The sequence below is a fragment of the Siphateles boraxobius genome, unplaced genomic scaffold (assembly GCF_051911475.1).
Source record: "Siphateles boraxobius isolate OS27281-9 unplaced genomic scaffold, OSU_SipBor_1 130, whole genome shotgun sequence".
Taxonomy (NCBI): domain Eukaryota; kingdom Metazoa; phylum Chordata; class Actinopteri; order Cypriniformes; family Leuciscidae; genus Siphateles; species Siphateles boraxobius.
Window position 1 is genome coordinate 6371867 of NW_027508734.1, and position 18134 is coordinate 6390000.

An 18134-nucleotide genomic window follows, 5' to 3' on the forward strand; every position below is an offset into this window, starting at 1 on the left:
GTCAGACATTTGTTATCAGAATTCAGATGTGTGGGAGAAGGGGAATAACAGTTGGAAGATAGGAAAAACATCGGATTTGCTTCAGTAACATCTTGAAATTAGCACACACTCCCCCGGTCACCCCTGGAAACGTGATTTATCTGTCACCCTATTGGCCAGTTCCTGAGCACTGGGCCAAATAGCCTTGACACACAAAAGAAACTTTAACGTTTTTTTGAAGCTTCTGTCCCCACCTAGTTCCAGTAAACAGAAAACACTCAGTAAAGGGGGAGCAGACAGTGCTAAATCAGCCCGAAGAAGAACAGAAACCCCTTCATGGCTCCTCTTCTGACTGGCTCCAGGGCTTTGTGTGTGTGTGAAGATTATAGACAGAGAAAAAAGCCGAGATTAAACTGGTGTAAGCCCCTTAGACGCCCACTGAACCGTTAGCAATAAAACACACGGGCCTCTGGTTTCTCCTCAGAAACAGTGACTCCACTAATGAGCTTTCCTTATTTCATTATTTCTTACCTCTTTCTTTTACTTCTCATGCCTTTACATGAATGTAGTTAGAGTCCAAATTGATGTAATCTAGGAATTCAATGGTCTTTTTTCAATTGATAATTGCGGTTTAAATAAATGCAACTGAAAATAACAAACTACATACACAAAGGCTGATTAAACCTTGATGCATGAATTCATAGTAAATCATGTTTCTTTTTTGCATCAAAACAAGTATAATGCACATTTTGAATGTTTTTGAAAGAAGTGTTATGATCACCAAGGCTGCATTTATTTGATAAAAAATACAGTAAAAACAGTGAAATATTAATACAATTTAAAATAGCAGTTTTCTATATGTGAATATATTTCACATGATCTTCAGAAATCACTCTAAAATGCAGATTCTCAATTAACATTTCTGATTATTACCAGTTGAAAACAGCTGTGCTGCTTTATGTAATGCATTTTTTTAGGATTCTTGAACAATTGAATAGGTTGTTCAGACTGCGCCATGAATAAAAAAAAACCCAGTTATTCTTAAAGGTATATTAAATATAATGACCTAAATCCAGTATGTAATAAGTAAAGAGCACAAAGTTAATGTTTATACATAAGCGTAGTGGATGAATTAAAAGATTTTGACAATAACAAAATATATTGTCATGGAAGCATATATATATATATATATATATATATATATATATAAAACTAACAAATGGAAACATTAATTTAGGAAGGGAGAAAGAAAGAAAGAAAGAAAGAAAGGAGGAAAAGGAAGGAAGGACAGAAAGGAAGAAAGAAAGAAAAAAAGGAAGGAAGGAAGGAAAGAAGGAAGGAAGAAAAAGAAATGACGGACGGAAGAAAAAGGACAGATGGATGAAAAGAAATGGAAGTCACCTTTCAAGTCAGGGAGGAAAGAAGGAAGGATATACAAATGGAAAGAAAAGCTGAATGGATGGAAAGAAAAGAAGAAAGGAAAGAAAGAAAGGGAAGGGAGGAAAGAAGGAAGGATGGACAGAAGGAACACGAAAGAAAGGAATAGCTGGATGGACGGAAATAAACGGAAGGAAAAGATAGACAGAAGGAAGGAAAGGGAGGAAGGAAGAAAGGGTGGAAGAAAGGAAGAAAGAAAAAAAGGGTGGAAGAAAGAAAGAAAGAAAGGGAGGAAGGAAGAAAGAAAGAAAGGGAGTAAGAAAGACAGAGAGAGAGAGAGAGAGATAGAGAGAGAGAGAGAGAGAGAGTGAGAGACAGAGAGACAGAGAGACAGAGAGAGAGAGAGAGAGAGAGAGAGAGAGAGAGAGAGAGAGAGAGAGAGAGAGAGGATTCTCTGGCGCCCCCTTGAGTCCCAGTGTTGTGTGTTCAGTGTGTGTCGGCTGTTTGATCAGGGATGTGCTCATGGAAAAGGCTGGTCAGGAGTGTAGTTGAAACTGGCATCCAGAAACATGGCCAGTGTTCCCAGTGAAGTGATGATGACAAAGAGCCAGAAGAAGAGCCGATCCAAAACCACAGCGATGTACTGCCAGTCATCTGTCATCTACACACACAACACACACAGACATGTTCTTCTCACTCAGCGCATCATGAGGATCAGGGACAGACCAAGAGGAAGAGCCTCAGCAAAGCGTTCTTTGTGTTTCTGTGAGTATGTGTGGAAAAGAGAGATGGAAGGTGTGTGTGTGTGTGTGTGTGTGTGTTTATAGACTTACAGTATCATCCACATCCTGTTTCTTCAATTGTTCAGACATATAATTGATGGCGGCGATCGCGGATTTGAGATTCGGGGGCAGAATCAGACAATAGTTGTCACTGTTTGAGAACCTCTGCAACTTCACAGTGCTCTCATTATGACTAAAACACACACACACACACATACAAATAAAGAATAATTAACCCTAAACAAAAGTTCATGAGTGCATCAACACAACACAAATGACTAAGTGGATTATTAAAATATATGACAATTATCATTAAAGTCCCCCTGTAGAAAATATTTGTATCCATTAAAACTCATCTTTGATCACTAAAATTACATATTTAAACGTTTTTTGAGACTGTCTTTGGTTCACTGCAGTTTTAAAGAAAAAATACTCAACAATGGTGATGACTTATGAATTTACACATGGTTTGCCTTAAAGCATAGTAAAAAAGTATGAGAAATAGTGCTTAGTATGCATCACTAATACATGTATAGCATTGTGCTGTAAAGCAGTGGCGTGTTGTACAGTAGCGTTGCAGAGGTCAGTATTGTGTTGCTCTGTGCTATAGTGGGAATGAGTCTGTCACACACTGCAGAATGAATGAGCGCTGTGCTGTGTCTGGGACTGACCTCTCCTCTCTCACATTCCCATTCTTTCAAGGGTGAGTTTTTTCCAACAGGGATTATACAGAGAGCACCACATGTCCGGCACATGACATGCATGGTCAATGAGATGCACACTGGTATAGACAGGAGCGTTTGTTTCCACACACTGTATATGTGCGTTTGCTGTAAGCACACACCTAATAAACACACATCCTGACATGATTACATACACAGACCTGTACGCTACACAAACAAACAATGCACATACATTCAGAGGATCGTTACCTTACTTAAGTAGACATTTTGGGTATCTATACTTTACTGGAGTTATATTTCCACGCAATTATCTGTACTTTCTACTCCTTACATTTTAAAAATAGCCTCTTACTCCTATTTCATTTCGGCTTGTTTTCATTCTGGCTTGTCATCGTGCAAACCCCCCCCCCCCCCAAAAAAACTATCCAGATAAATCAGAGTGAATTTGATTGTGGTTGGATGAGAAGTATAAACATATACCATTCCGACACCCTATTGGTTTGTACGCGATCCATTGCACCTGCACATGTAGTATTACACATATGGTTCTTTAATGTTATTTGCATTGTACTAAAATGCATTCATTTACAATGGACATATATGTGGCTGAAACAGGTAGTCTAGTGCATCCCAAATTTTTCAACATTAACATTTTAATATAACATTATAGTCATTATGGTCTTTAGAAAAATGTGTTTTGAGGGGGTGGGGTAGTGCACTATAGGCCCATGTGGCGCGGCCTAAGCTTTTGTCCTTAATGGCATTTTTTTGCCTTACATTACTTATACTTTTATACTTTAAGTAGTTTTGGAACCAGTACTTTTACTTGAGTTTCCAACCTCTACAGAAGTCTTTTTAAACCCTAGTATCTATACTTCTACCTGAGTAATGAATGTGAATACTTTTGCATAAATTCAACACAGATTCATATTCCACACTGTTGCACTAAGAACCCTTCCATCTGTTTCTTCAGACAGTTAAATGAACATATCAGTGAACACGAGTACATCAGAGCAACAAGCTAACTTACTCTTTTACCAAGCTTTTAAGGCTGCTTTCAAATTCACTTGATCCTGACGAGACGAGCATGTTTTTGCATTCAGGAACAGCCAGGAATGGAACTGAATGCGACTTCTCGAAGAGTGTTTTAATATGCTAAAAGTCTAATGTTGGCCGCACGCTAAAAAAAGCACCACCAAAAATATATATTTTTTTCTTTTCAAAAAACGACCTCAACAACATTACTGAATATATATAACTACTCTGTTGCTGGAAAACGTCTCTGGTTACTCACGTAACCGTAGTTCCCTGAGAGGAGGGAACGAGACATTACGAATGGGGAAATCCATTTTCCTCGAATCATGAAGTCTGATAGAATAACTCTTTTGCTTGCAAATAGCCAATGGCGGTCCCGCCACCACCTGATTGGCTGACACTGCTCAATATAGGTGACGGCGGGCGCCAGAAACCTCAGAATCTTAGCTGAACGAGAGTAAGGAGACTGAGAGTCCCTCCCACACGGCAGGTTACGTAATGTCTCGTTCCCTCCTCTCAGGGAACTACGGTTACGTGAGTAACCAGAGACGTTCCCTTATCGAGTCGGTCTCTCGACATTACGAATGGGGAACAATAAAACCCCCGCCGTGTGGGAGAAACCCCGCCCAGCTCTCAGGAACAGACACCGGACCTGGCTGAAACATCTATTGGCACCGAGCCAACTCGGCATCTGCACCAACGAAGGCCCCTCCCATCAAGCTAAGCACGCTGAACTGAATGGAGGGAGATTGCAGCAAGTGATTGGTGCTTAGGAAAATACTGCCGGCTATGAATGCGGACATAACAAAGGGCACAATATAGTGAACATGATAGCTATGCTAATAATAACTCGCACCGTCTGACGACTAGTCGAACCGTGGCTAGAGCGCGCGCCATCGGGGCAGTCTAGCCTAGTCCAACGACAGCTCAGCTTTCTCTCCCTGCACTGACAGACATGTGGTGCGAATGAAGGGATATTCAAGTTATAGAATCTCGCGAAGGTATTACGAGACGACCAACCTGCCGCAAAACAAATGTCTTGAATAGACATGCCTTTCGCCCACGCCCATGATGACGCCAAACTCCTAGTGGAGTGGGCGTGCACCCCTATAGGGAAACGGCTTCCCATGAAGCATAAGCCAGCCAGTGCACAGCCTCCACTATCCAGTGAGATAGCCTCCGTTTCGACAGCGCGCCGCCTCTTAGCACCCGCGTAGCAGACGAAGAGCTGCTCTGAAGTTCGAAACTGGCTAGTTCTGTTCACATAAGCACGCAGGGCACGCATGGGGCACAAGCGTACTTCTGAGACTCTGAAACACTGACCTCATCCGGGCAAAATGCTGGAATTGCAACCACCTGGGCTCTGATGAATATACGCAGTAGATAATAGCCCCATAATAGCATAGCACCTCAGTAAACAACAAACACATAGCCGTAGCTACAACTGTGAGTAGACGAGTTAGCACAGAATAGCCAGTTGTACTGAAGGAAATGGGGCAACATAACAGCATAGCACATGTACGTAACAGCATCGGTCGCTGTAGCGCATCCATGCATGTACATAACGCAGCATAAGTCGCCGTAGCGACAGAACTACGTAGAGACAGAAACTGAGATGTACAGTTCGATCGGGATGGCTAGCTGCACGGAAACGGGGCAGCATTACAGCATAACACATGGTAAATTGCACATCCGTGTACGTACATACATTCAGAAACTGTGAGTATGCACAGTAGATTAAGATAGCTAGTTTTGCACTGAAAGAAACAGAGCAACAAAATAGCAACACACGTCCTTATACGTACATAAGTGCAGTGTAGTCGCTGTAGCGACAAACTGAATATGCAGTTAGATAGGATAGCTGGTTGTTGCACTGAATGATAGAGGGCAACATAACAGCATAACACATCCGTGTGCACATTTTAAACATCTGTGTGTATAATGCAGCTCAAGTTGCTGAAGCGACCGAAACGGCATGAATATGCGTACACAATGGTCCATTACATTGAAGGGCAGCATAACGCTTCAATATCTACACAGATGCAATGCAAGTCGCCGTAGCGACGACTGAGACAATGCACAAGCATAGTTACATTTTTGTGTACAAAAAAACACAGCGTCAGAGGCATAGCGACATCGACTGTGAATACGTAGTTAATCGGAATAGCCGGCTGCACTGAGGATACAGGGCAACATATAACGGCATAAATCATAGACACATATGTACATAACACAGCGTCTGTGGCATCGCGCAACAACTGTGACTACACAGTAAAAGAGTAGCCAGTTGCACTGAAGGATACAGGGCAATATATAGCGGCGTAATAGTTACACATATCAGTGCGTTGTGTGTACACAGCGTCAGTTGCATCGTACAACAATTGTGAATACGTAGTGATCAGAATAGCCATTTGCACTGAAGGATAGGGCAAAATATGACGGCATAGATCATAACACATATCAGTGTGTAGTGTGCACAAACACAGCGTTAGTTGCATCGCACGACAACTATGAATACGCACTGCGTAGTAATCAGGATAGCCATTTGCACTGAATGACACAGGGCAATATATAATGGCATAAATCATTACACATAACAGAGTGCGGTGTGCACAAACACAGCGTCCGTTGCATCGCACGACAACTATGAATACGTAGTAATCAGAATAGCCATTTGCACTGAATGACACAGGGCAATAGAATAAGGCATAAATCATAACACATATCAGTGTGTAGTGTGTACAAACACAGCGTTAGTTGCATCGCACGACAACTATGAATACGCACTGCGTAGTAATCAGGATAGCAATTTGCACTGAATGACACAGGGCAATATATAATGGCATAAAACATTACACATAACAGAGTGCGGTGTGTACGTAACACAGCGTCAGATGCATCGCGCACGAACTGTGAATACGTAGTAATCAGAATAGCCATTTGCACTGAATGACACAGGGCAATATATAAGGCATAAATCATTAAACATATCAGTGTGCAGTGTGTACAGCGTCAGTTGCATCGCACGACAACTGTGAATACGTACTGCGTAGTAATCAGAATAGCCATTCCACTGAAGGATACAGGGCAATATACAACGGCAAATTCATATAGTGTGCAGTGTGTACATAAACACAGTGTCAGTTGCATCGCGCAACAACTGTGAATACGTACTGCGTAGTAACCAGAATAGCCATTGCACTGAAGGATACAGGGCAATATACAACGGCAAATTCATATAGTGTGCAGTGTGTACATAAACACAGTGTCAGTTGCATCGCGCAACAACTGTGAATACGTACTGCGTAGTAACCAGAATAGCCATTGCACTGAAGGATACAGGGCAATATACAACGGCAAATTCATATAGTGTGTAGTGTGTACATAAACACAGTGTCAGTTGCATCGCGCAACAACTGTGAATACGTACTGCGTAGTAACCAGAATAGCCATTGCACTGAAGGACACAGGGCAATATATGGCATAAATCATTACACAACAGTGTGTAGTGAGTACGTAACGCAGCGTCAGTTACATCGCGCAACAACTGTGAATACTTACGGTGTAGTAATCAGAATAGCCATTGCACTGAAGGACACAGGGCAATATATAATGGCATAAATCCTTACACATAACAGTGTGTAGTGAGTACGTAACACAGCGTCGGTTGCATCGCACAACAACTGTGAACACGTACTTGCAGTAATCAGAATAGCCATTGCACTGAAGGACACAGGGCAATATATAATGGCATAAATCCTTACACATAACAGTGTGGTGTGTACGTAACACAGCGTCAGTTGCATCGCGCACCAACTGTGAACACGTACTTGCAGTAGTCAGAATAGCCATTGCACTGAAGGACACAGGGCAATATATAATGGCATAAATCCTTACACATAACAGTGTGGTGTGTACGTAACACAGCGTCAGTTGCATCGCGCAACAACTGTGAATACACACTGTGTAGTAATCAGAATCGCCATACAGGGCAATGAATGCTGCGGCGGGGGCTGGGCGCCAGCCACCGGGAAAGCATTGACTGCTATATGAAATGGTATAGCTCGTCCGCGGCATCATGCACGGGGACATAGATAGCCATCTCCTCGGGTTTCCCCGAGCTTCCGCTCTGCGATGCGTCTCCCGTCTATGAGGCGGGTAATAATGTTGGGGAGAGAAGCTCTTTTGCTGAGACATGTAATGTACCTTGTTATTGAAACAGAACACAGCGGTTTCAGAAACAACACATTCTCGTCGAACTCTGGGCGGGAACACGCCCTCTTCGCACCGGTCCGACGAACACGTCCCGCGCTCTTTCCTCCCTGACACGCACATCAGGAGCGTTGTTTTTTTTTTTTTTTTTTTTTTTTTAGCGACTTCCTGAACTGCCTCTCGCTTCAGCTTTACGGCCCGCGCCGAGGCCACCTTTCCGACGGCAGCTCCTTGGGCGCTGTCCACTCCAGCACCATATCTGCCACCGCCTCAGTGAGAATGGCCATAAGCTCCGCATCCAAAGAGGCGAGGGCGCCTTCAGACGGAGACTCGGACTATTGGCGTCGTCATCGTCGTAACCGAACGAGATAATTCCCGTGCTTCCTCAAGAGGGCGGTAAATGGCCTCAAGAGTAACTCACGGGCTCTGCCACGTGAGGATGGCGTGGACCTTGGGCCGACGTCAGCGCCTCAACAGAACCCGCGAATGGAGATCTCTGCCGTCTCCCGGTCCGCGGCTCGACGGCGGCAGACTGGGGAGAGGCAGGAGACACTAGGTCGTCGCTACGTGCAACGGCCAGCCTTGCACGAAGGATCTGATGGGAAGCTCCTCACAGGCAGGACATCCCGATCCCTCGAGTGCCGCCTCTGCGTGGTCCCGACCCAGGCACAGCACACAAGTTGTGTGCGTCCGGGGATTCAATGGGTCCACCACACGGGCGACTAAGAGACATAATATAATCCACCGGAACGCGAGAGGGGAATTAAAACTCCTTAATATACTCCGCTCTGAATGCGTACATCAACGGTGAAAACAGACTCGAGTGAAGAAAAAAGATTCTGAGGTTTCTGGCACCCGCCGTCACCTATATTGAGCAGTGTCAGCCAATCAGGTGGTGGCGGGACCGCCATTGGCTATTTGCAAGCAAAAGAGTTCTTCTATCAGACTTCATGATTCGAGGAAAATGGATTTCCCCATTCGTAATGTCGAGAGACCGACTCGATAAGGGAACTAGTTTGCAGAAGAATGAACCACTTTGACACGACCCTTGTGACAGGGCTCTTTCCTGCGGTATATTTGCATCATTATTGCAGAAACTATTAAAGTCCCCCTGTGGTGAGAATCAAGCTTTTAATGTTGTTTATACGTGTATGTGGTGTTTTTAATATGCTTTAAGACAAACCATGTGCAAATTCACAAGTCAACACTATTGCTGAGTATTTTCTCTTTAAAACTGCAGTGAACCAAAGACAGTCTCAAAAACACGGTTTGAAATCGCTGGTGTTTCTGACGTCACAAACAACCTTGTAACCAATCAGATCAACGTGTGGGCGGGCTTTAGCACATCATTAACTATGATCACTCTGAAGCAGTGGAGTCTCAAGAGAAGACAGGCTATTTATCGGGTGATATTAAAAATCAGGAAGATTTAGCTATACAGTGGGTGAATTATCTATTATCTTACGATGTTATGATGAACTATAAGCCTTTCTCCACTGACTTTCAAAGTTGTTCAAAACGTTTCTAAGGATGCTGATTGTTAGAAGGCAGGCTGCTATAGACTTGAAAATATAAATATACGCCAATTCAAAATATTAATAAGTAGGCCTACTATATAATAGTGAATAAATAATACTAAAATCCCATTGTTAAGGACTCAGGAGGAGAAAACTCCCCAAAAAACATTTTTTTACTCATGCTTTTTAGTATGGTTGAATTGGATCATCGAAAGTCAACAGCAAAGACATTGTTAATAAAGTGAGATTAAATGCATAAAGTATATTTGTTTTTAATAAGAAGCAATGAGAAATACATTTGCAACTCTGCTTGCAAAATATCACAATACAAATCAACATTTTCAAAAGCAGTTAACCTCCTAAAATCCGTCTTTATTGCTTTCATACCAGTGGCGAATCAGGTTTCCAAACCCCTGTTTTCAGGCAGGCCTGAGTTCATTACACATTCTTCACACCAAGCAAACATCAGACACACTTAAATCACTAGTGACAAAAACGACATAAGCAAGAAATTTGGGTTATTTAGGCCTTAGGGTTGCTCCAAATTTTTGCTAGCAAGTACCACCTGCTAATAACAATGGATTGTCATTTCTGAACAAATAAACCCAAACCCAAATAAAAATTAACTTTCCTTGAAATCACTTTTCTTATCCGGTAGCCCTCAAGACCGGCGGCATTTCTTAAAGGACTTGTGAGCTTAGCACTCTAATAAAGCTGTAAGACCACCTGTTAGATGGGCTAAAGAGAGGGCACACGCTATATCAGCGACACGAACCCTTCTCAAACAGACGAGGAGGGCAATAGACAGTTTGTCATGTCTATCACAGACAGATGGAGACCCTTTCTCTTCTGTACGCTCTACACGTTTTCAGAGAAACCCATCCATCTGTCTATCCTCCCATTCATCCATTTATGTGCATCCTCGACCCTCTGCCTCCCCTGCTGTTCTTGTGTGCATTTCACTGTAATGCCTCAGCTCAACAAGAGCTTATGTTCTGGCGACTGGAGGGGTGACTGGGCTTAACTGGGCTGAGATCAAATGCCCTTGGATTGAGAGGAGGAACAGCCAGCACACAGACTTTCATCATCCGTCCGCCCTGATCCGCGTTTATGAGTTGCTTAAAAGTGAGCAGTATTGCCAACACCAGCAGATTATGATACAAGCACATTATACTCTTGTTATTGATTTGGCATCTAAGTGTGTTTTTGTTTAAGTGAGTGTTCATGCACTGTGAACATGAACTGTGTCTAACAAGAGTAGGGGTGTGCAATAGGCATATATAGTCTATGATACTATTGTAATTGTTGTTTTAACGATGTGCAATCAGACATTATTGAGTATGACCCTCACTTTGCAAACACCCAAAAACACACCCTTTTACTCTATAGAAACGCAGTAAAAAATGCCCCTGTATTGAGCAGTCTTTTAGGCTATATTTATATCATGATATAGTTAAGCAATCACACAAAGAGTGCCGTCCCCCCAAATACTGTGCCAGCAGACTGCAAAAAAAGCAAAACAGTTTAATAAACAAGAAGTTAATATTAAGTGACTTACATTTTAGACACAATATTGCCTGTTTTGCTCTATTTCACGGACAAAAAATAGTTGCAAACAAAGACACGGTAGAACTGTTTTTTGTTACTGAATAAATCGTTCCATTTGAACAAATCAGTTGAGTGAATGATTTAATGAATCGATTAACCTACTTTAACTACAGAGACATTATTTTACACAACTCTACAGAACATTGTACATACTATTTCATTTGCTTTTTTATATCACATATAAACTTAAAGTACCCCTGTGGTGAAAATCAAGCTTCTAATGTTGCTTATATGTCTATGTGGTGTTTTAAATATCATTTAAGACAAACCATGTGTAAATTCATAAGTCAACACCATTGCTGAGTATTTTCTCTTTTAAAACTGCAGTGAACCAAAGACAGTCTCAAAAACCTGGTTTGAAATCGCTGGTGTTTCTGACGTCACAAACTACCTTGTAACCAATCAGATCAACGTGTGATCGTCATGAGTGGATCTCTGAGCTGGGCTGCGTTCCAGTCCAAAATTGACATGCCCTTCACTCGCTAACTTCCCTCCGTCTCGTTCACTTGGATGTGCGTCACTATGTGCACGAGTGCCCACTACTGCCGGAAACTGCAATGGGCTGAACTAGAACGTCCTAAGCCCTTGATCACTTGGAATCAGCTATGGAGTTGATTTATTATTTACAATTTTTTTCCCTTTAAGAATTTGTTAAATGCAGCATCCAAGTGTATATAGGTGTGTTTGGGTTGTTTTACATAAAAAAATCGAATTAATATATCATAGAGTTGTTTTTGATGGTGGTGATTAGATTAGATCTGCAGTGGTTCTGCAGAATCGGGTTGCATTGTGGTATATGGAACTGCCTGAAGTGTACATATGAAGTAGACTCGCTCCCTCAGTCAAAATCGAGGGAATGAGGGTCTGTCCATATAAACTTCCCTCGTTCACTTCACGAAGTGGAACGCACTTCAAAATGGCAGCAGGGATTCACCCGAGGGGAAGTGCTCAGGGAAGTTCGCAAGTGCGTGTCTAAAAGTGGACTGATGCCCTGGTGTGAGTGAGTGGAAGCGGGGCTCATTTGCATATTCATAGAACTGCGTATACTAAATGAGGCAAGGGTGTAGAGTTACATTCAAGCTATTTAAAGGCATTTTCAAGGAAAAAACGTTTAAACATGAGTTTTGAAATTATTGACTACAGGGGGACTTTAAAAATGTTAGAGGACACACAAATTGTTACATACAGAAGCAGCTTATTTTGTGTCTGAAATACCAGCCTGATTTTAACTAAAATGTTGAACACTCACCTTCCTCTCCACGGCATTACCAGCTCTGGGTTGATCTTTCGGATGAAATATTCACCTCCAGGTCTGAGGCCTTGGTCCAAACAACCCAGTGGGACGTTTTCTTTTGTCTCGTCCTCCACTGGCTCCACAGTTTGGGGCCTGAGCACGCCCAAGTAACGAGGCAGCAAGTTGATGAACACCTGCAGAATGTTAGATGACAGGATATGCTTTCAGTTTTGAGTAATTGGATGGAATAATGTAAAAAAGCTGCTCTTTAAATCAAGATGCGTCACCTTTCGCACCCATACGGGCATGTGGTGTGTGCTGGGAGTCCTGTGGTGGAGGTTCAGGACCACCACGCTTAGGATGACTGAGAACGTCACCAGGATCATGGTGAACATCACGTATTTAACGATGATAGGAATGCCAAGTGATGTTTCTGGGACTTTGTCAGCCAACAACAGCATGAAAACAGTGAGAGCAATGAGGACGGAGATGGACAGAGTCATCTTCTCTCCTGAGGGAGAGGTCAGAAATCACGTCTTATACTGTACACACGGACATATTTCAGGCCATTAAACCTCTGTATAGGTAAACATACAAACTATTATTTGGTCCATGGAGACAAATTTAAAAATGAGGCCGACAAAAGACAAAAAGGTTTTTTTCTGTTAACTAAAAAATGTTATAAAAAACATTTCTGTTAATTGAAATAAAGGTGAAATAAAATAAATAGTTAAATATTAGATGAAAAACTAAACGAAAATGAGAAATGTTGCCTTGGCAATAAACTAAAATTATCAACTGGAAATAAATAAAAGCTAAAAATAAATCTAAAACTGAAATAAAAATAAAAATAAAAATAAATGAAATTATTAAAAAATTAAACCAAAATCAACGTGGAAACTAAAAATATAAAAATAAAAGTTAATTCAAAATATTAATACAATTATAATAAAACTAAAATAACTATAATTTTTTTTGCCATCCACATTTTGTATACACCTTAAATACTTTTTGAATCTTGTAAAAAAAGCTACCATTCAAAGGCTTGGGGTAAGTTTTTTTTTTAAAGACATCAATACTTTTATAATTGGTAAAGACATTTATAATGCTCTGAAATAATTATACTTCAAATAACAAATTAGCCTTTCTATTCATCAAAGAATCCAAAATATGAAGCAGCACACCTATTTTTAACATTGATAATAATAATGAGAACATTACATTTTAAGATCTATTACAGTAGAAAAACAACTATTTCGAATTGCAAAGCTATTTAACAATATTACTGTTTTTACAGTATTTTTGATCAAATAAATGCAGCTTTGGTGAGCATAAGAGAAAACAACGTATCAACTTTTGAATGGTAGTGTTTTTTAAATCGTCAGGGTGTTTCATAAAACAGCAAAGTTGAACATAAACCAGTCATCGTTTTGATTTTCTAATTAAAGATGGGCACCTGCACCAGGTGGCAGGTAGAAGACAAATATGGCCAGCACACTGGTGAGGATGCAGGGCACGATGATGTTGATGATGTAGAACAACGGCTTCCTCTCGATGATCAGGTAGAAGGTGATGTCCTCATACAGGTCCTCCTGGACGATCTTCCTGCTGGGCTTGTGACAAATCTGCCACTCGCCGTTCTCTTAGGGAAGAGAGAGGACTAGTGAGAGAAAACGAGACAGAAGGAAGGAGAGAGTGTGCCATGTGCCAAGTTGCTACATTGCTTGGCAACTGTAAACTATTATTATACATGTACATATATACTGAACACTGACATTCTTGCATCATTTATGATGTTGGACAGGAAGTTGTCACATTTAAGAGGAAGTACACTAACCAGTGAAGGCATTCTCATCAATAACTATCTCATGGAGCTCGTTGCCATCTTCATCTAGACCGTACTGAAGGTCCACTTCTGACGAATCATACGTGTAGGAACGAAACACCATTGTGCAGTTCTGCCAGTCGAATGGAAAGTATGCAACCTATAGTGCCGGAGAGCACAACTTTAAAATACAGTAAAATGAACGAGAAAGTACAATACAATATATTTAAGGACAGATAGGATGTTCTACCTGCCTGTCAACATATTTATTTCCATACGTCTGCGCACCTGTTTTCACAGACATCAGAGTGTTTTATGAGGCTATCCAAAGTTGTAGACAGACGTCAGTCACTGAGCGCCACAAACAAACATCAGTCGCCTTTTACAGTTCCTCCTGAACCAAAACAATGAGCTTATACTGCGTTCACGCCATAACTACAGTAGTTAAAAGAGATGGCAACCCGTGACGTTCTACCCGGATTTATACCTTTCAATGGCAACACTATCAACGCCGAAATAAAATCTGCAGCAGTCAGGTGTTACAACTAGAGCTCTGTAAGTTGTGTACGCTCAATATTATTGTAATGTTTTGAGATATAAGGGTAACTTAAGTGTCAAAACACGTATATCCGGTTTCCAGAGGGCGACAGGATTTGCCACAATTCTGGCTTTTTTTCTCACAACTGTGAGTTTACATCTCGCAATTCAGAATTGTGAGATATAAAGTCAGAATTGTGAGATATAAAGTCAGAATTGTGAGATATAAAGTCAGAATTGTGAGATATAAAGTCAGAATTGTGAGATATAAAGTCAGAATTGTGAGATATAAAGTCAGAATTGTGAGATATAAAGTCAGAATTGTGAGATATAAAGTCAGAATTGTGAGATATAAAGTCAGAATTGCGAGATATAAAGTCCAATTCTAAGGAAAAAAAGCAAAAAAAAAATTCTCAGAACTGCATGTTTATATCTCACAATTCTGACTTTATAACATGCAAACGGTAGATGTAAAGTCAGAATTGCGAGATATAAAGTCAGAATTGCATAATATAAAGTTACAATTGTGTGTTATAAAGTCAGAAAATTGTGAGATATAAACTCGCAATTCTGAGAAAAAAATTATGTCTTTTTTTCCTGATAACTCGCAATTGCACGTTTATATCTCACAATTCTCAGAAGAAATGTCAGCTTTGCGTGATATAAAGTCGCAATTGCATGTTATAAAGTCAGAATTGTTGGATTTAAACTCCCAATTGCAAGAAATAAACTCGCGAGATGTAAACATTTTTTTTATTTTTTATTCTGTGGCGGAAACAAGCTTCCATAGAAAGCTACATTACTGTTTTTGTAAATAAACTAACAAGCTTCACAATTACCTACAGACGCATGCAGGTAATTCACACTTACAATCTTCCTCTCATGATCATCAAATGAACATTTTCTGCGGTGTAAAAAGACTTGCAGTGTAAACCCAGCCTTAATGTCGCGACGCTTTGCAGACTCTGCTCCGGCTGTGATATCGGTTACCGGTCATATCTAAAGTGAATGTAAACAGGCGTTCATGTGTGTGTTCATGTGAAGGAGGTCTGGCTTTTTGAGACGCTCTGAAGAGAGGATGGGTTCTTCTGCTTTCAAAGCTAGCTTGATATTACTAGCCTCTGAAACTGCACCCCATAGCTTTAGGCATTTAAATCAGTAATATGCCAACAGTCAATGTTCAAGATTCAGTACAAGTTAAACGATTCTGTCGAAAATGTATGACATTCGTTCATTCAATGCATTTACAACGGAAGTATACTTCAATTGATCCCAGAACATTCCTCTAATGTGAACTGTTACGAGCTCCATGACCTAGGGTCAAAAAGAGGCAACATTGAGGTTGTGACAAAACTGTGTGTGAATGGGTTGGATTAAGAGTGGCAAGAGACACTACGATGTTTACATGTACCTCTATGGAGCAGGAGCTGCGGTAGATGGCAGGCGGATACCAGGAGACGGTCCCATCACTCCTCACCAGCACGTTCACATACAGAGCCACGTCAAACTGACCATCATTACTGTAAACACAGGGAGAACACCGCATTGTCCATGTGCCCTGAGCAGTTTAGATGCTTTAGTGTCATTTAAACCAAATACCTATTTGAATTTGGCTTCTTGAGATTTAGCAAGTTCCTAAAGAATTATTAGATTGCCCTGCAAAAATGTATTCTTGTCAAGTATAAATATCTAAACAGTGCATCTTGAATATAGATAGATTTGTTTTCCATTCATATTAACAAAGAAAGAAATTGTGGCTGGTGTCCTGTTATAAATCATGCTTTTTAAAAGAAAAAAAAACCCTTTAAATGTTGTCAGTGTGGCATTATATGAGGATGTTCTCACTTGTTGATTAGGTAGATGTCAGGACGCCACACTTTTATGGGAGGAATTCGCACAACGTCAATACTGTCATAATCCTCAGGATTCCAGGATAACCTGTAGTCGATCCATTCCTGGAAAAGAGAGAGAGATGCATACATGCAAACTGCTTATATATGCACACTACCATTCAAAAGTCTCTTATTCTCATTAAGGCTGCATTTATTTGTTCAAAAATACAGGAAAAACAGGAATATTGTGAATTATTATTACAATTTGAAATGGGTGTTTTTTCTATGAGATAATATAATAAAATGTAATTTATTCCTGTGATCAAAGCTGAATATTCAGCATCATTACTCCAGTGTTCCTATATTTGATGATGTCCTGCTCAAGAAACATTTATGATTATTATCAATGTAAAAAACAGCTGTTGTGCAAACCATGATACAACCATAAACACTGAAAGTTCAAACGAACAGCATTTTTTAAAAATATATATATATTTTAAAACAATGTAAAAGTTACTGTAACTTTTGACTTAATGCGTCCTTGCTGAATATTAATTTAGTTTAGTTTTTCTCAAAACTTACTGACTCCAAACTTTTGAACGGTAGTGTATATTAAGTTTAATGGTATGTCCAATGAGGACATCTCATTTATATATGAGGATATTGTCCCTTACATTTTGACAGATCATTTTGGAACAAATTTGTCCCCAAACCTTATTCTCTTAGCTAAGTAGACATTCTCTCTCTCTCTCTCTCTCTTACACACACACACACACACAGACACACACACACACAGCATCATTCTACTGAGCATCACGAGCACGCTTATTTGCTCTACATCAGAAGAAAGCACATGAGACAGTTTGAGAAAAAGAAAAGAAAATCCATAAATTACTTGCAGATATAAAAAGTGACAAGTCAATTTAGGCGTAAAATAACCAGCGGTTAGAAGGGATGAGATAAACGCTCTGCCTCTCACCATATTCATGAACACGTTTGTTGTCATCTCTTCATTCTTCTCGTTCTGCGAGAGAGGAGAGATAGTGACATTAGTGTGTGTCGAGTGTGTCATGCTGTCAGTCCTCCATATGGAAGCTAATGCTGCATGCATGACTGGAAAGCTGGAGTGCTAATGCTTCTCTAATGTCAGGGAAATGTTTCTGAAGCAGTGGGTCAGAGGCAGACGGGCCGCCGGTCTCCAAAATCACCCAACACTAACTGTGTGAGCGATGACAGAGAGAGAAAGAAATGCTTTGGGAAAAAAGAATAAATAAAGAGAGGATCAGATGTGTGTGTGTGTATGTGAGTGTTATGTGTGTCATACCAAGCTGATGAGCTGCACTAAAGTCATTCCCACTCTGACCATCACTCGCTCGTTCCAGGTCCGTGCCGGTCGCACCTTCAGGTTGTAATCCTGAAACAAATCCTCCAGTAGCCTCCGTTCAGCCTCGGACGCCCCTGGACCCACACACACACAAACACACACTTGTTTTGTTTTAACATGTAATTAACT

At 40.7% G+C, this 18134-nt stretch overlaps 1 protein-coding gene across 1 annotated transcript in view; it reads right to left on the reverse strand.

Moving 5' to 3' along the window:
- Positions 1-1684: 1684 nt before the first annotated feature.
- The window catches only part of chrnb1l (cholinergic receptor, nicotinic, beta 1 (muscle) like), a 17780-nt gene continuing 1330 nt past the window's right edge, over positions 1685-18134 (reverse strand). The window contains exons 2-11 of the mRNA XM_077227634.1: positions 17946-18079; positions 17601-17645; positions 16635-16744; positions 16201-16309; positions 14265-14412; positions 13884-14069; positions 12715-12938; positions 12443-12621; positions 2190-2331; positions 1685-2017 (exon numbers count right to left, since the gene is read on the reverse strand). Of these exons, the coding sequence (XP_077083749.1) occupies positions 1877-2017; positions 2190-2331; positions 12443-12621; positions 12715-12938; positions 13884-14069; positions 14265-14412; positions 16201-16309; positions 16635-16744; positions 17601-17645; positions 17946-18079 (1418 nt within the window). The 3' untranslated portion in view covers positions 1685-1876. The remainder of the gene's footprint in view (positions 2018-2189; positions 2332-12442; positions 12622-12714; positions 12939-13883; positions 14070-14264; positions 14413-16200; positions 16310-16634; positions 16745-17600; positions 17646-17945; positions 18080-18134) is intronic.